This window comes from Rhinopithecus roxellana, chromosome 12 (genome assembly GCF_007565055.1).
Source record: "Rhinopithecus roxellana isolate Shanxi Qingling chromosome 12, ASM756505v1, whole genome shotgun sequence".
Taxonomy (NCBI): domain Eukaryota; kingdom Metazoa; phylum Chordata; class Mammalia; order Primates; family Cercopithecidae; genus Rhinopithecus; species Rhinopithecus roxellana.
In genome coordinates this window covers 102689173-102708405 of record NC_044560.1, presented here as the reverse complement: position 1 = coordinate 102708405, position 19233 = coordinate 102689173, and the positions used below count along the sequence as shown (strand labels likewise).

The 19233-nt window shown below is 44.1% G+C and overlaps 1 protein-coding gene across 1 annotated transcript in view; it reads left to right on the top strand.

The window, feature by feature from the left end:
* The window catches only part of ZNF536 (zinc finger protein 536), a 275952-nt gene that overhangs the window by 191155 nt on the left and 65564 nt on the right, over positions 1 to 19233 (top strand). Inside the window, exon 4 of the mRNA XM_030941625.1 lies at positions 9286 to 9325. Coding sequence (XP_030797485.1) covers positions 9286 to 9299 — 14 coding nt within the window. The 3' untranslated portion in view covers positions 9300 to 9325. The remainder of the gene's footprint in view (positions 1 to 9285; positions 9326 to 19233) is intronic.

Here is a 19233-nt window from a genome sequence, read left to right as displayed (position 1 = left end):
AGCTGGCATAATCGAAAGTCCTGAGATGATAAAACACCATTGATTTCCTGTTGGTTTGTGTTTGTTCCTGGCTGTGGTCCTCTCCACTTAATGCCGGTGAATGTTGCATCCACGCGTGTGAATGAGGCCAGGAATGAAGTCTGGCCCACGTTACAAACTCACACAATCCAACCAGAAAGGGGACGGGATTTTTCATTTTGGGAGTGCAGCTCATTATGGCTGCATCTCCAGACCCCCTTCTGGGCCAATCAGAGCCAGAGCCGTGAGTAGATTACGTGTCAGTCTTTGTGTGCCTGGGTACGTGTGTGTCTGACTAAACTCTTAGCCAAAATCTCAGCTAGACGATTTGACCAAAAGTGTCACCACTGTCAAAAGCAGTCTCCATTTGTTCTGCTTTCCTAACACTGAGCTTGTTTTAATTCTGGTTACCGTACATAGAAAAAAACAACCGATGAGCAAAGTTACAAACAGGCTGGGAGAGAAGAAAGCTATGTGTGTGTGTGTGTGTGTGTGTGTGTATGTGTGTGTGTGCGTGTGTGTATGCGTGTACCCCACACACGCATGTTTAGGGACACACCATATCCCCATGCACATTCGGCTGCTGTCCTTGTCTGGCTTGCCAAACATTCAGGGGCCTTCCATTCTCTGAAGGATTCCCATCCCAAACAACACTAAGTAAAGAAACAGGCATATGGCGTGGACTAGAGATGGTGCAGTGTTGGCACAGTCCTTCTGCTGTGGTGAACAGGTATCTGGAAAAGATGAGAGTCCCGTTCTGCTCTTTTTGGAGTTTATCATTTATTTGGATTTTGTGGTTATTGCTTTGTGTTTATTATTATCTTAACAAAGAGAGGGAGAGTGTGCAATTCGCAGAACTGGGCACTGGTACAACTGCTCTCCAAGATGGCTCCCTGCCTGAGCCAGGGCTGTCTTTCTTGCAAGGCACTGTCTTGTCCCACCCTGTGTGGATCCTCAGCTCCCAGGCTGTCTGGCCAGGAGCAAGGGCTGCCTGCAAGGTGCAGGGGGAGCATCTAAGTGCAGATGGTTCTCTGGAGGCCCTGAGAGCTCCTGGGTGTGGCTGGGGGTGTCCTTGGTCTTGAAAGACAGTGTTGACTTGAAAAAGCAGGGCAGATTGGAGGAGCAGCTGCCCTCCTTGTGGATGGCATCCGTTGGTGGCTGTGTAAAGAGGAGTTCCGGACTGCCTCCCATTACCATTTCATTACGCGACAGCAGACCCATACACAGATCCATACGCTGCCTCTTGGATGGGGTTTCCAAACACAGCAGGACACTGCGGAGAGTGCTTACCTCCTCTCCTGCCTGCTGGAAACCCAGCTCCCTGCCATGTGGCGCTTTCTGAGCTGCGGCTGCAGGCTCTCCCCAGGTACTCCAGCTGATGGGTGCCCCCAGAGGATGAGAGACCACTGGAGAGCTGTGCAAGGTGCCAGTGGCTGCAACATTTTCCAGAAGGGTCTCTGGAGAGAATGTGTCAGGAAAACACCCAGCCAAAGGATGTTTTCTCACCCAGGTACCTCTGGGCTTTGGAATCTTGCTTGGTGGGGCCCGGGGATGGGGTGTCACCCCTTCACAATGGTGGTCAGCCATGAGACATGGTGACCACCTAAGAGGAGCTGGCTTTTCTTATCTAGGCCGGACTCACCAGCATTTTAATGATGAGGGAAATGAGATAACTGGGTCCTCCACAGACAGGGAAGGTGAGAGGGTCATTGGCTCTATGTGGTGATTCCAGGATGGGTGATCATCTTCCCCATGGCAGTGTGATGGAAGGGATTGGGGAGCAGATGCGTGTCCTGGCTCCACCATGCCTGAGCAAAGATTCCCATCCTCATGAGGCCCTTGTCTCTTCACGGATAAAAGGAAAGTATTGCTTGTGAAAAAATGATGATTCCCCATGTTCTTCAAGTAAGAGGCTCCCTCCTTCCTTCCTCGGGATTTATCATCTTTATGTTTAAAGAGAAAAATCCACAGGGGGGAAGCACAAAAAGTTATTCTTTCTGTTTAAACCCATTTTGTGATGTTGAATTTCCCCCACCCATTTCAGGTGAGATCTAGGCAAGGTCCCACAACATTTTTGGTCATTTTGGAATAATGCAGGGTCTTTGTGTGCCTTTGAGTCATAGAAGAGCCTCATTTTGGTCATGGAAGCACATGTTTCAATGTCATACTCCTAACTCCAAGCTTCGTGTAGAGTGGGATCATCTTCTGGAGCTGGCTGCAGCCTGTTGAGGGCCTGGGGACGGGGACAGGGTGTGTCTTTTCTGGTCCCTGGCCTTGTGTTTTCCTTTCTCCTATGCGTTCTGACCACCGTGGTTTTGAACAGGGTCTGCAGAAGAAGTCAGGGCTGGAAACATAGCCATGACAGTTGTTTTTCTCCTGAGCTGGACCCTTTCTGGAGTTCTTGGGGCTCTCCCACATTTCTAGGATTCTGTCACCTACAGTTTGGGCACATAGCCTCTGGCTGGCTGATGGCTGCTAGCCCTTCAGCAGGGAACATCCAGTGTCTTCCTGGTGAGTTGTTTCATCCTTTTAGGCAGCCTTTTGGACAAAGTCCTTAACAGCATTTTTATGCAGAGGGTCCTTCCATAGTGACCCACATCTGGACCTTGGGAAGTATTCTTCACATCTTCCAACAAACTGAAACTGGAACCTTTCCCCATACAGGCCTCCTTTCAACCCACCCTAAGAATAGCCTCTATCTTTTCCACTTTTGCATAGCTGGGCTTCATGTCCCACTGACACCAAGAGATATGGAACAGGTTCTCTTTAAGAGTCCATCAGCTGGGATTGAAGTGAAGGAAGCAACCTCTGTCCATCCCCCATGGAAGGAGGGCTGGTAATAACATCACACCCACCAACTCTTTCCAAAGAACTCCTCTATTTTGCAACTCTCTGCCTTTTCAAATTCAATCCTTCTATAGCCTCAAATTGGGTCTTGGCATGAGGTTGAGGACACTTCTTGTCCAGTCCTTTTCAATTTGGATAAAGCAAGCATTCGTCCTTTACACTTTGTGGTCAGACTTTTGGAGTTTCCATCTAAAGAGTAACAAAAGCACAAATTTTAATATCCTTCTACCCTTGATGATCACACAGCTCTTCTTCCAATCCAAACTCAAATCTTTTTCTAGAGCATCATTCCTTTTTTTCTCTTTTGAGATACTTGGTGAGAGCAGAGTTTATTAGTTTTGCACTTACAATAGCCCTTCTGGTACATAAAAATTGATTGAGCTAGTTGCTTCTCACCTTGCTTTTCTGAGAAAAACTGTCTTTTTTTTTTATAGCAAGAGATAGACAAAGGCAGCAAGGTATTTTGAGGGTTTTTTGCAAGGCTGGTGTTATGTAGACAAATAGATTGCCTCTGTACTTTGTCTTTTGCTCTGCTGTTGGATGTTTGGGACATCACAGCACAACCTAAACATCCTTGTGGCTTACTCATGCATCACCTAGAAGTAGTCCATGCAAGCCCTGAAAAGTCTTTCCTGAATGTTCCAGTCTGCATCAGACAACCTGGTATCAACTCCAGGTCTGTTGTGTTGACACTGCTTCTGATCTCTGGGAAACACTAAGGTCAAACTTGATGAAAGGCCAGAAAGCCAGGCCAGGGTGGCTGGTCTTTCTCAACCCAGACCTCTGTTCCATTTTAGCATGTCTCTTCTATCAGTCTTGAGGACTTTTAGGGTCTTAACATCTCACACTGCTGTATTAGTCTGTTCTAGATTTGCTATTACCTGAGACTGGGTAATTTATAATGAAAAGAGGTTATACTGACTCACAGTTCTGCAGGCGGTACAGGAAGCAAGATGCTGCATCTGCTCAGCTTCTGGGGAGGCCTCAGGAAACTCACAGTCATGGTGGGGGGTGGAGTGGGAGCCTGTACTTCACATGGCCGAGCAGGAGGAAGCATGAGAGAGGGGAAGTGCTTTGCACTTTTTTTTTTTTTTTTTTTTTGAGGCAGAGTCTCACTCTGTCGCCGGGGCTGGAGTGCAGTGGCCGGATCTCAGCTCACTGCAAGCTCCGCCTCCCGGGTTTACACCATTCTCCTGCCTCAGCCTCCCGAGTAGCTGTGACTACAGGCGCCCACCACTTCGCCCGGCTAGTTTTTTTTTGTATTTTTAGTAGAGACAGGGTTTCACCGTGTTAGCCAGGATGGTCTCGATCTCCTGACCTCGTGATCCGCCCGTCTCGGCCTCCCAAAGTGCTGGGATTACAGGCTTGAGCCACCGCGCCCGGCGGCTATGCACTTTTAAACAACCAGATCTCAGGAGAACTTTCTCACTATCACAAAAACATTACCAAGGCTGGTAGTGTTAAAAATCGTTCATGAGAAATCTTCCCCGATGATCCAGTCACTTCCCACCAGGCCCCACCTCCAACATTTTACAACTCTCTACATCAGATTTGGGGTGGAGACAGAGACTGAAACCATATCAACTGTTTAGTCTTCTGACTCACTGGGGAGAATTTGTCTGGGCTTCTGAGGGGATTGTAAGGCACTCATGGGCCAGATTAGCACAAGAGCAAAACTTTATATATCTTTGCAGTCAAGAACAGGACACATTGGTGTATTAAGCAAATGGAATCTTCTTCCAGGTAACTCTTTCTTGAAGTGTTTCCAAACTAGCTCTTAATTTCAGATGTTGTACTCTTAGTCTCACAATTTCCAGTTGATTTCTTTTGGTGATTCCCATTTTCTGCCTAAACTCCTTATCTTGCCATCTATTTTCTTAAATATATCAGGTATAGTTCTTCTAAAGTCTGTAACTCTAGAACTCAATATTTGGATCTTCTGTGGGCCTGATTACATCAGCTGTTGCCTGATTTTCTGTCTTTGTTTTCACTCATTTGCTCTTATTTCCTGGTGTACCTGGTAATTTTTATCAAATGTCAGACATGGCATATACAAATTTTAGAGATGCATTTTGGCTCTATATGAGAACTGCCAAACAGGAATGTGATGTGAACCACCCATGCCATTTAAATTTTGTAGTAGCGATATTAAATAAGCATGAATACATAGTTAGCTATTTTTAAGAATGTATTTTGTTGTATTTAACCAGGTATATGCAAAGTGTTATCATTTGAACAGGTAACCAATATAAAGAGTATTAATGGGACATTTTACATGTCTTTTTTGTGCAAAGTCTTAGAAATCCAGTGAGTGTTTTACCCTCATAGCAATTCTCAATTCTGACAAAGCCCCATCCCAAGTGCCCAGTAGCCACATGTGGCCATCAGTTACCCTGTTGGACAGCACAGCTCTGGATGGTGTTACCTTCCTCTAGGGAGGATTTACTTTTGTTTCCAGCAGGCCATTAGGCTTGGAGAAGATCACCTTAAGTCAATCAGAAATTGAGCAGATTTTAAGGGTTTATTTCTTACCTATTCTTACTCCTAACTGTGCCCCTTTAGGGGTAACAAATAAATGTGCGGGGTGCTTATCAGGAAACTTTTGCCTTACCAAGCCCTAGATTCTGGTGTTTATCTTCTTGGTCCCTTGGACTATGGATGTCTCTGATTTGCTTCTTAGCATCTCGTTGGCTGCCATTTGTAAGTTCACAACTATCTCAAGGGGAGAAGCAAAGTCAAAAGCAAGCCCAGCATTCTGTGCTCCTTCCTTTTCAGAATCTTGACCTGTCAAGTCCTGGCTCCTTTGATAACTCTATTACACCTTGAAATTATTTATATACACACATACTGGCCAGGTGCTGCGGCTCACGCCTGTAATTCTAGCACTTTGGGAGGCCGAGGCGGGCAGATCACCTGATGTCAGGAGTTTGAGACCAGCCTGGCTAATATGGTGAAAACCCCATCCCTACCAAAAAATACAAAAATTAGCTGGGCGTGGTGGCACATGCCTGTAGTCCCAGCTACTCGGGAGGCTGAGGTGGAAGGATCGCTTGAATCCAGGAGGCAGAGGTTGCAGTGAGCCAAGATCATGCCACTGCATTCCAGCCTGGGCAACAGAGTGAGACACTGTCTCAAGAAAAATAAGTTGTTTATATACACACATATACACACCACTATTTTTTTCATGCAGCTTTTCTACTTGTGCTCAATAAGACAGTTGATTTGTTACAAGCTCTTTTACTATAGCCAAAAGTAGAAGTAAAATAACATCTTAAATAACTAAAACCAGATTTTCCTCCCCTGTTTGGCAATCAGCACTGTTTCAGCCTTTGAGAGAAAACTTATTTCTTTACTTCTGACTCAGCACACCAAAATCTCTGGGGAAGATTTTGTCCCCAGTTCTAAGGACTGGCAAATTGAGGTATCGTAAGATTGTGCCTTGGAAGAGTCAGGCCCAAGATCCTCTGGGCTTCCCACTGCACCGTCCTACCAGCCTGCATGGCAGGGAGGTTTGCTGACCTGGTGTTTGTACTGGTAGCTCCTGAATATCCTTCTGTGCAGGCACAGGCAATCCATATAGGAACATGAAGAAATGGTAGCAGTGGCCGTCATTCCAGGCAAGCTTACAGTTTCACAGAGATCAGAGGCACGTTGAAAGGACACTCATTTCTTATGCAGCATTTACTAAGATGTTGTCTTATACCAGACCCTGGGCTACAGCCTTGTGTCAGCAGCAGAATGCCGTCATTCACTCCCTGCTGTTGAGGAGCATGTCTCCTGGGGCACATCCTGGTTTGGTATGAGGGCCCTATCTGGGACATAAACGCAGAATGTTGTGGACACATGACAACCCTACGCAGCTGTACACATTCCCACCTGCGTAAGTCTCTAGTTCAGCTTCAGTATGGCGTAGTTATCTCTGGATCAGCAGTAAGACCTTATGATGTTTCAAGTACAAAATATTTAAATAAAACATTTTACCATGTTAGTGAGATAAAATCTTTAGCATTAATAGAAAGTTTGCTTTTTCACAAAAAATGGAAGTTAATTGAAGCTTACTTTTAATTCACTACATTTAACCCAATCTGTTTTGTTTTTCAAAAAAGAAATCAACCTGTGTTTTCTTGAAAGAAAAGCAAATTCTACTTTTTTTTTCTGTTCTGATTATTTAAAAAATAGGAGAAAAAACTCCCAAACATTGCTTACTGCATGAAGAGTGCCAGTTTTAGTTTATCTCCTTTCAGCTTTCTTCCTGTGCCTAGCTTTTATGGAATTATAATCTTACTGTTATATGATTTCTGCATGTCATATACATATAATATATATGTGCAGTATGAAATTTTTTCTCGTGTTATTAAGACATGTGTATAAATGTATGGCTGCACTAAAATATCATTATATAGTTACTTGCCCTATTGTTGAATATGTCGACTGTTTCCAATTTTTAAAAATATTACAAATATAATACAGGGAATGTCTTTGAACATAAAGGCAGCTCCTCTTATTCCCCCTTCACCCTCGTGCTTTAGAGTATTTCTCTGGGGAAGACCACCAGAAATGGAATTACTGCATCAAAGCAATGGAATATTGATATCCTCTTTCACTTAATTTTAAGCCTCAGATTTACTCCTCAATGGGAAGTTACTTCCCGCCAAATCTCAAATCCAAGACAGGAATTAGGTGGCTTCTCTTGGCCGAGATGTAATGCCTGTCCCAAGATGAGGAGACCTAGAGGATGGCAGTAAAGTGGAGCAAGTCTTCGAAGGTGTTTGAGGAGTTGGTTGTGGATGGAAAAGTGACCCTGATTGCAAAGCCAACGATAATAGTACAAGCCAAAGGAAAGTCTGTTTAATGAGATTGGCGATGCACTTGCAGGAAAACCTTTTGAGAAAAAAGTACAGCAGAGTTTGCAGGGCCACCTCCCTCTGCAACAGCAATGTTGGTGGGGGCCGTTGCTGATATGGCATGGGTGTTGGATTTTGGCAGCTGAATCCTATTTTAGATGCATTGTGAGCTGAATCCTATTTTAGATTGACTCATGTAAGGAACCCCGTGGTGACTCTATAAATCAGAAAGTTCGTTTGCATTGCAAATCGCCCTTTCCTAAGTAATCTTCAGCTCCTTAATTTTACAAATTGTATATTGGAAATCTTTTATTTCTGTATATTCGTTGTTGCAAAGTACACTTGGAGGACACTTGGGGCCCATTTCAACCATGGAGTTGGGGGGTCTTGTTGCAGGAAAGTTCTTCTAGTCAATCCTTCCCCGGGGGTTGTCAGTCTGTCCTCCATCTCTGGTGGACTGCTGATGGCATTTGCCTTCCAGGTTAAGCCCCAGTGATAAAGTCACTGCCAGGACCCGCAAATTGAAGGAGGAATGGACCTCAAAAGCTTCAGAGGAGACTGAAATGTGTCGGCTGATTAGAAGGTAGAAGGTCAGAGAGACTAGAGAAAACTCAAGGCGTGAGCTGAGCCTCGGGCTCTCATTACGGAGAGGAGGCTAAAGTTTCAGAAGGAAATTTTGATCACCAGAAGTGCCTGCAGGAAGTCCTAGACTCTAGCAACAGATTAGATCCCACTGAGAAAGGAGAGACTTGTGCTGCAGACCGTTGTCCAGATGGGTTTCAGGAGATAATACAAAGGCTTTGTCTGAGGATGAGATGGATGAGTCAGTCAGTGCTTTCTTTGAGTGGATCAAATATCAGTAGACTTGGATCTCTTTGTCCTGAGCACCTGAGTGAAACAGGCTGTGTGGGGGGTGACAGCCCAGCTCCCTAAGGGACACAACTGAGGTCTGTGTCTGACACTGGCCTCAGCACTGGGGCTTTCTCTTACCCTTTTATGTCAACACCAAAAGCCATGGAGCTGGGCCTTAAAAACATTGTTCAAAAGTCATATCTTAAGTTATGACCTTTCTTTAAGTATTTATAACGACTGATTGGATTTCATAAGTAAAACCAGATTTGCATAAATTAATAAAATATTTCACTGGGTAGCATCCTTTCCCAAGTTATTGGGGATCCTGTGGTTGAGGGGCCGGTGCTTCTTCTCCTGCTGGGTTCATGAATCTAACCTTTCCACTGGGGCTGTGTCCTCCATCCCAGCCTTGGCTGCTGTAAACTGTGCTAAAATGTCACTGAACTTTGCAAGTTACTGAATTTGCTGGGGTGTTACTTAAACCTCCAAACCTAATTGGAGGTGGATGTGGGAGAAATACTCCAAGACCCACACTCGAATTGGGAAGATTTGGAAAGAGTCCCATGACGTCAGGTCCCTGCTGGGGCTTGGTGGAAAATTTATACAAGTATCAGTAATTATTTAACAATCAACTCGTCCTAAACTTTTATACCATTTATATAGTGTTTAATTTACATTGATTTCTTCATTTTACATGTAGTAATTAATTTTGTCTTGCTGACAGATGATTCTCAATGACTGATTTCAAGACACATTCCGGACAGGTACTTTTTAACCCTTCGTTTTGCTTCAAAAAGCCTTATTCTACTCTGGGGTTCTGCCAGCTATCGCAAAGCAATCTCTGGAGGGGGGGTCTTGGGGTACCAACCTGTGTGGAAGCAGGGAGGTGGGAGGTGAGTTTTCATGTAGATTGTATGTTTACTTAGGGTAGCTTTGGGTGGAAGATTGGGAGTTGGGTTGGGAGGGGGGGCGCTTAAATCTCCCCCAGTTAACCCCTTGCTCTTCTTAGTGAATATTGCTTTAGGCCATGCTTGAGTGAACTCCAAGATATTGGAAAAATTTTCTTTGCTTTAGAAAGCAAAGTAGAAATTTCCAAATTCAATTTGAATAAAAAATCGGGGGAAATGATAGAATGAACCAAACTGAAAGGCAAACACTTTTTGTTATTGATTTCACATTTCGATCTCTGTTACATGTGTTGTAAATGTCATCTGTCCGAAGGTGAGAGCTTCAGAGACAAGTGTTTGAAATGGCAGTGGAGCCACAGATACCAAGTGAGCTCTGTGGTTTAGTTTTACTTGTTCAAGAAGTGCTTGTCCACTTCAGTTGTTTCTGGGAGATGTTGGAAGAGGGATCTGCAGTCAAAACAGAGTGGGGTGCATTTTGATCTGCTATGCTTAGCTGTCTCTCTCTCTCTCTCTATATATATATATATTTTTTTTTTTTAAGAAAATTTCCTTCTTCCTTTCATTCTTAGTTTGTAATCTCTAAGTATGAGTTCATAACTATTGGTTTAAGGTATGTACATCTCCAGAGTTAAAGTGGAGAGAAAGCTTATAGTGGACATTTCTTTAAAAAAATTTTTTTGGGGGGAGAAGCAGTGCCTTGGAGCTTTAGTATCACAGGATATGACTATTATAGGACACTCCTGTTATTATGAATGAGGACATGTATCCTTCATTTTGCAACTTTTCATCCTCAATGACCTTTTAAATATGGAAACTGTTGAAGTCACATTTTAATATTAATGAATGATGTAAAAGGTAAATGAAGTTCAAATTATTCTAATACTCGCATGTTAGGATCTGTGTCTATATCCGTATCTTCTCCATAGGTTTGTCATAACTTTATAAGTGGCAAAGGGATTTGAGTGAGAAGCCCCACAGATGAAGGCCGTCTGCTAGTGATTGAAGCCTACTTAGCGGGTGGCGCCACCCTGCAGCAGGGAGCTTCCCACCTAGACACATATGTTCTGATGCTTTTGGTCATTATTCTGACCTAGACATTCACCAAGAATGAAGAAACATTCGTTTGGCGAACAACACGCCTGCATTTTGGGAAAGTTCTCCATGCCGTTGCCCGGTCTGGCTTCTTGCTGGGTCAGCTTTGAGTTGGAGCCCTGAGGACAGCAGGTCTCAGATCTAGTCACTGTCTTCTCCAGCCTCCTGCTACTGCATCTATAACTCTGTCTCCCAGTGCAAGAGTTGGGCCCCTTTGGGGATTTTCGCCATTATTTTTTCAGAGAAGGTATTCAGCTCTGGTTTAGCTTGTAGCAACAAAGGTCTTTTTGTGTCTCACGATTCCTCTCCCCTCTGCCTCTTCTTTCATCCCTGTAGCATCTATTATTACTGTAATGTGACTAAGGGGGCCTTTCCCTCTGTCATGTGCCTCCCCTACTATCCTGGTGGAAAATAGTATGTTCTCTTACCCTTTACATCCATCATTTCCACTTAAGCACAGCATAGCAGCCTCTGGGGAAAGAAGCGTGAGCCTGCACACACATGTTCACGACTGTGTACACGACTATGTCTAGGAGCATGAATGTACACAATGTGTGTTTAGGCAAGAGTGCATCTTTGCAAGGCGTGAAGGTGTGCTCGTGAATGTCCCTACGAAATGTGTGAATGTGTGCATGTGCAGGTGTGTGCGTGCTTCTGTGTGATGCTGTCGGTGCATATGTGTGGAAGTGTGACTTTGCCGATCAGTGGGCACAGCTGTTGATCATGCACTGTCCAGACCACAGTGCTTTAGCTCCTTCTAGACATTTTCTCCATCTCTATTTGTGTTAATTATTCAAATGGTAATTAGTGGCTCTGCCCCCCTTTGGTCACAGTCTCATAGTATTTGAGGGATGGTCATATATTCATCAGATTTCAATAAATCCTTTCCAACGTTATTGTCCTTGTTGTATTAACTGGCACCTGCCCTCCAACGTTACACCTGCAGGAGAATTCCACCACGTTTGGGCGCATTTCTGAAGCAAGGCTATTGATGTTCTGTGTTTTAAAAAATTAATTAAAAAAACTCAGATCTCGGGAAATTCCAGCAGTCAGTCTCCTTTTTTTATCCTAATCTCTTCATAGTAATGCTCACAAGTACCCTTGGTCCAGACAATTCTTCATTCATTCTCCACCCCCCACCACACTCACACCCAAACTCCCCACCGCTGGAGATTAGTCCTTTGTGAGTCAGTGCACAAAAGCTTTCTTAAAGTCCCAGTAAATTATACCCCTGGTTTCCCTCTTGAATTCCTTTTTGTTACTTTTTCAAAATATTCTATTAGTTTTGTTACGTATGATCTCCCTTTTGTGAATCCATGCTGAATATCTTTAATTAAATCATAACTTTCCCTATTTTGTCCCTGATTAGTGTTTCCAATATCTTCCCCACTGCTCAAGTCAAGCTTACTGGTGTTTAATTTCTTTGATCTCCCTTAGAGTCGTTATTAAATATAGGTGTTGCATAAGGGCTCTTGGCCACTGGTGCTTCTCCCGTTTCCCTGGGTGTTTTAAAAAGGTATTTGCTAATCGTTCCCCTGTTTCCTTGCCTTCTCTTGCACAAATTCTAAGATGGTTCCCATCTGCTCCCGGAGTTATCAGTCCTCAGACACTCTAATTTCTTTCTCACCTGTTCTGCTACTGGGCTGATTTCCTTCGGAAATATTTTCCTCTCCTTGGGAAATGCTTGTCTGTTGCTGGCATCTGCTTTCGTCTTCCCTTTATGGACATGAAAGCAAATAATTTATTTTTCATTTTCTCTAGAAGTCATCATCCCTTCTTCCAATCAACTATGTTCTATGTATGCCTCCTTGTGTTTTTTTAAAAAAGCATTATAAACCCAGTTCCAGCAACTGCTTGCTAAGACCCCAATTTGGAAGTGGTATTTCCTTTCCAAAGGGTTGATAGCATCACCAACTTTTAATTTGGAGCAGGGAGTGCTGACCCTTTGCTAGTGAAACTGTTTTGGATGTCCCCGGCTGTTCTACGGCAAGCAGCATGAAGTCTTGAGGCTTCCTTGACAACCGGTACAAGAGGGACCTGGCCCCCTCTCCGGGTTTTAGGGAGTTGTAAAGTTTACCATGTGTCGCTTTGGAAATCTCTCATCTGAAGTCAGCTTCAGCTGGGAAGTTCGCCTTCACTTTTCTTCTGCTCTGTGCTTCCAATTTTCCTCGCACCTGAGGGATGCATCAATTCTCCTATGACTCGCTTCCCTTCAGGCTGCACTGTGGGCTCATCCTCAAATGTAATTTGCTTCCTTTTCTTCCTGTGTTCCCAGGACACAGACTGAAAAGGGCTGCCCTGTGCAGAAGGTGCACATGCACGGGTTTTCAGATGCTCTTAGCTGCAGGTGTCCCTGTCAAGGGGCTGGGCCCACAAGAAGTAACTTTGGAGTCCCCGACCTGCAGCCGCGTGGAAGCCTCCTCAGATCACTGTTCCTCTCAGTTTGACCTCATTTCCTTTCCAGTACAACCCAGATCTGCGTGCTGAGACATCACTCTCAGGTTGTAAATTCTACACCAAATCAAAAGGCCAAATCCTTTCTGCAAACCCACAGGCACTCGACCTACATCACACCAAGGAGCCTGGCCTCGATGGCTATCTCAGGGTCCCTGGGCAGGAGAGGCAGAGGTGTGAGCCCCCACCCTTCCAGCACCAGCTACTGGTCTTCTGCAGGAGAGCAACTTCCCCGGATCAAGTGGCAGAAGCGACATCAGCCAACGTTTCCACAGAGTATGAATCATAGATAGTCCTTTTGACATTGTTTCACATCAAAAGGCAAGCAGCCTGTGCTGTTCCCTGTCCCTCGTCCCTAACATAGAAGTGCCTGAAATTTGCCCACAAACAAGGATTTGAAATTTTAAAAGCTCAATAAAGGTAGTAAACAGACACACTCGAGTCAGTTTTTAAAAAGTGTTTTTGATTGGGTCAAATAGTCACTTTGGGGAAAAATAAAGATCGTTTATACTGGTTTCTTCAGTTCACATGTTTTTGAAAACCAATTGCCTGGTGCAGACCTAGTTCGTAATACCATCCAGAAGTGCTGATGATAAATGGGTGGGCCCAGGGTTCCCTCTGAACTTCAGGGGTTTCTTCTTCACCACACACCACTGTTTCTCCACTGAAAGAGTCTGTAGTCCCTTCACTTCAGAGCAATAGGGTAGGACGGCTGGGGTCCTGATTCCATAGTTAACCAGAATCAACCCTGGGGCTTGAGCCACCTCACTGTATGCCTGACAGCTGCCCCAGACAGGGAGGACAGTCCTCTGTCAGCCTCTGAGCAATGTTCCAGAAGCAATTTATAGATGGACTTGGTGAGCAAAAAGTAAGAGTCACAGGTGCTTCATAATAATTACTTGCACATTTCCAGAATCGGACATTCTGTCATTTAATAGACCTAAAACTAAAAAGCTTTTGTCTGTGAAAGGTGACCAATAGAAACAGCGTTTGGATTATATGATATCCCATAACTTAATCATATGGCTCTTAAGAGGGGGACATACACAGCTGTGTCTCACTAATATGCATGCAATATGTGTAAACTGATATGCTTTAATTCTAAACTTGTTTTTAGCAGGAAGAAAAAAGCATTTAGATGAAGAACATTAAGATTCAATATTAACCATTTTTTCCCCTTTGGGCAAAATTATTCATCACTTGATATTTATTAAAGCAGCATTTTGTCTTTTTTTTTTTTTTTTTTTTTTTTTTTTTTTTGCTGTTGTGAGATGCATCCTGCTACTGATTTTCCAAACATCCTCAAAGTTTTGTGGCAAAGTGAAAAAGACATAGGAACAACCAGTAGCCCCTTTGGGGTCACAGGAAAACAATCGACTTGAAAGATACACACTTGTGCTTTTGAAGCCTGAGAGTCATCCTAACCCCTAGGACCTAGTGACAGGGGCAAAGTTGGAGTAATTAATTTAGAAAGGGCTGACTGGTTTTCCACCTCTCCTATTACACATATTTGATTTGCCCAACCTCTCTGATGTTTTAATTGTTAGTTTATACTGGTTTAATCTGAAATATTTAAGTATATTTGCTTTGATAATCTTAACTAACAACAACAAAAAAACTAAGACAAAGGAATTGTAGATTGGAGACTTTATTTTCAGGGCAAAATGATACGGGTAAGTGAACATCAACTGACCAGAAATTATTTGCTTCTGTCTGTTAGACACGTAATGGAGTCATTTAACTAGTCAAATTAGGAGCTGCAGAAATGCACCATGCTTCATTACTGAGTTCGAATGGGCACCATTTTACATTTACGTCAAAAATTATCTCATAGCAAATTAATGTTTTCATTGTGCAGAAAGGCTGAAGCGATGCAGTGTTAGCGGCACCTAGAGGCCATTGCGAAAATACTTCAAAGGGATGATCTACAAACAAGGACAAAATGATCAATAGATGAGTGGTAGTGGTGAGAGCCCTGACCCCATCTGAAAGTAAGAACATAGTCATTGAATCAAACTGGCTGTCTTGGTGACCGTATGAAGCTCTGAGGGGCCATGACAGTTATCCCAAACTTGGCCTAGAACTAGATGTGCTGAAAGAGCCCCTAAGATTTCTCTCTTCTTCTTGTTACTCTTTAAGTCCTGAAAATATGTGTTTTTTTTTTTTTTTTTCACAGTTTGAGTTTGCTTTTTCTTTTACCTATGGGCTTACGTTATGTCAGAATCTCATATTTTAGCCGATGAACATTTCTGTAAATAAGCAAGGAGAGATTCTTTCCTCCCACATTGTAAATTGGCATCCTTAGACTCTTTCTTTTGTCATTGGTAAAAACTTGCTGTCCGTAGAGAGAGGCAACACAAGACACTGTTTCGTCTTAAAAAATACTGAACTGGGTAAATCCTCCACCCAAACAGATTACCAAGGTTGATTGTGGTCCCAAGAATGTCAATCTCTGCTCAATTTAGCGAGAAATCATTTTAAATAAAATAGCAAAGCCCTCCCCAATGAAAATGTGTGTTAAAATGATCTGCAAGTCGTCAGTGACTCTGGGACGTTGGAGCATACTGTCAGAGCAGAAGCAAAGGAGAGAATGGAAGCATATAAATAGCATTGAGAACTCGAGAATATTTCAAGACAATATTGATGTCTAAAATATATGTGAATGACTGCATAATGATCGAGGCAGACATAATTCAAAGTACAGTCAGAATCTGGCCTCCAACTCAGAGCTTTAAATTCTCCAAAAGACATCTGTTTGCTGAGAAAGCCTCACCAACAGCTGCACCACATAAAGGGGAGAACCCGGGATACGGTAGGGAGTTGGCAGGTAGGGGAGCCTCACAGGGGTCAGGTGGGGTCCTGGAGGGTGGGTGCCCCACCTTCACTCCACAGGTACCGGAAGCGCGGCTGCTTTGAACAAAGGCGAGGGAGGTGCCTGTAGTTCCTAGAACCAGGTAGCAAATGTCGCCTGTGTGTTTTATCAGAAAGTGCCCCCGTTTTCAGCATCTCCAAAGGCCCAGTTAGGCACTGCGCCTCTCGGATGCTGACAAGAAGATTTGACGCTACTTCTCTGGTCCTTAACTTTGTTTACCCAGCTGCTATTCTTCTGATACTTAACTCTTTCACCTTGCAGAAAACAAGGGTGAGGGAGGAAGGGAAGCTCCAGGTGTAATTTTTCAGAACAAAATATAATGCTGTGATTTATTTTTCTTAAAAAAGAGAATAAGCACGAGGAAATTGAATAGCACCCATTTCACGCTTAACTGTGGTTCACAAATGAGAGTTTGTAATTAAAATGCTGTCTGCAAACCTATTCTGCAGACCCAAAAAGAAAACTTCTTCAGAATGTTATCAACTCTCCAGTTTCTGTAAAGATGCCGTATTTTCAGATTTCAAAGAGAGGATCTCCTTTTGAAAATAAAGAATTGTTGGGTATCATATGAGCCTGCTAAGTACTGCATTTTCAACCCACGCTGTGTTGAAAAATTCAAGAATTTGGCAGTGACCTTAAGGCCACCGATAGGATGATGAAAAATGGGGAGATGAGGGCAGTGTCTAAAGGAAATTCTCTTTTGTTCTAACAGAAGCTTTGTGTGTGTGTGGCTTAAGCAAGTGGTTCAATAGCATTTCTTTGAAACAGAAACAAAAATGCTAAGAGCTGGTTACAAGTACTCTGGTCTTCTTTTCTCCTTAAAATGCAGGAAGAATTTTACCTCTTCTCATGAATCTTGTCTGCTGAAATGTCTCAGTCTTCATGTTATGTTTACCAAGGCCAGGCCGGAGGATCCAATAATTTATAACCATTCCTATTGGGTTTTATGTAATAACTTTGGAACTCATATAAAGTAATGATCCACAAACTCTTTTAATGTTCATTATAAAATATGAAATATTTCTCAGAACCATTGCAATTATGTGACCAGACATAACTGTTTCACACATGAGTAAATACAGGGAGGTTTAACATAACTTTATTATCTTCCTGTCTTTTCTTCTCATTGATGGGATAATACTGTTTTAATATTTTTCTAAAGAAAAGTTAAGTAATTTTAGAATCTCTACTGAGGCCCGCTTTATTGGCTTTTGTAATAGAACTCTCAAATCTAATTGTATTTATGCTCAGACTGACACCACTAAACGTCGTGAATGGAAGGGAAATGCCCCCCAAAGCTGTGTATTCTGTAATTATCGATAGATGTGTCTCTGCTGACGAGGCCTGGGGATCTGGGGAGAGTCGGGGAAGTAAAGCTGAGATGGCAGCAGGCATTTCCACCGTCATCCTGAGGCCTCCGTGGACGCGGAGAGGTACTTTTCTAAGGAGTGAATGAGCCCCATCGTTCCGCAGGACTCACCAGGAAACTTTTTCCCTTTGACTCTGTGTGCTGTGTCTGCCTCTCCTGAGTCTGGAGTCAGCAGCATGCAACTTCTAGTTTCATAGAAGGCTGATCTCCGAAGGGAATTTTCCTGGGCTTCCTGTCCTAGTGATTTGAGCTGAGTGGCATTGTCCCGGTTGCTTGACCTTCACCTGGGGTGTGGGCTTGGGGTCATCCCTGGTGGCTGTAAAGTCTCCTACAGTGATGGAAGCCAGAGAGGGATTATTCTGGAAATCCACTTCTTACTCCCCATGTGGGCAGTGGAAGCGGTAACACCAAGGCTGGGAACCCAGTGACAGTGCTGCCTCCACTCTGGATGCCCCATCAGAATCCAGGATTCTCCCAGGACCGAATGGTGACTATTTCTAGCCTAGTAAGGTTGGGTGGAAAAGATTAAACACGAGGGAAGATGCTGTTATCTTGGCATTTCCAAGTCCTGGAGAGGAGAGAGGGTTTCACCATGCTCGACTCTTTTATCTTACTTGTTCTTAGACAAGTGTTTCTCAAAGTCTCATGTGCAACCAGGTCCCCATGGATCTTGCTGTGGTGGCGATTCTGACTCAGTAGTTCTGGGGAGGACCCTCTCTTCTGCCCTTCAGCTCCGGGGTCACAGCGGTGCTGCCAGTCCAGGGACCACACGTTAGCTCTGGGTGTAACATCTGTCTTCTCACTGCACGTCCACTTTCGGGGAGCAAAGCTGACACAGGGCATGGAGGGCTGGGGGGCCCTCTGAGCGGCCCATGAGAACAATGAAAACTTGAAGAGAGGCCTGATGGCTGGAGCCAGTTCACAGTTGTGTTTTGTTTGACTTGTGTGATATTACACTTTTGCTTTTAATTGGTTGCACACAGTCTAAAAATGAAAGATTTTTAAATTTACAAATCCAGGCTTTCAGGTTCTCTTGAAAAACTAGAATGTCTGGGACAAGGGACAGAGGAGAGGTGGGATCCGCAGGGGCAGGGGAAGGAAGAGAGGTGGGAGCCCCTCCTTTAGGGAGGTGTGGCTCTTCCCTTCTCCGCCAAGAGGTCCTGCCCAGCCTGCCTTCCTCATAACACAAGAGTTTGCAGACAGGACAGTTAAACCCCAGGGAAAGAGGGCCACTACCTTGGCACACACAGGGCGTTTGCAGTGGTGGAGGCTGCGTGCCCCCCTGCTGCTGGCTCTTGTCTGGAGTTCACAGGAATGGAGAACTCTTGCCCCATCAGAACCCAGGATTCACCCGGGTGCTTTAGCTCTGCCTTCTGGCAAGTGCTATCTTCCTCTTTGAGGAGCTGTTCCTTAGCTCTCTAGTTCTCACAAGCAAGCCACTGGAGAGGGTGCAATTCCCAGCTAATTAAAGGTCTTGAGATCCTCCCCTCCCAGTCGCCGAGACTCCTTTGAAATGAGCAGGCTGCATAAAATTGTCCCTGGCTGCTACCTGGCAGCAGGTGTGAGCCAAGGGCTGGTGCCCAGGCTGTGGGGGCTCAGTGGGGAGGGAACCTGACCTTCACCTAGGTACATCCAACAGGTGTGGCTGCCGGGCATAGTAGTCATCCAGTTCCTAGGTGGGCAGTACTGGGGATCGTCACAAAATCTGGAAAGTTCATTAGCTATACAATCATCTGATCATCTTCTCACTTGGGCCTCTTCACTCCTCACCACCCACCATATACCCATATACACCCTGTCCCCAGTCCCTCCTGGAAACTAGTGGGTTGTGTTGGAGTCAGATGTGGCAAAACACAGCCTAAGTCAACATTCATGGTTCCTAAAGCAAAAGAACTGTGGAATGCTTATATCCAAAGGTTTCTTCATGACTGCAGCTGGTTGAGTGATGAAATAAAGGTGAAACCAAAGAGACCTTTC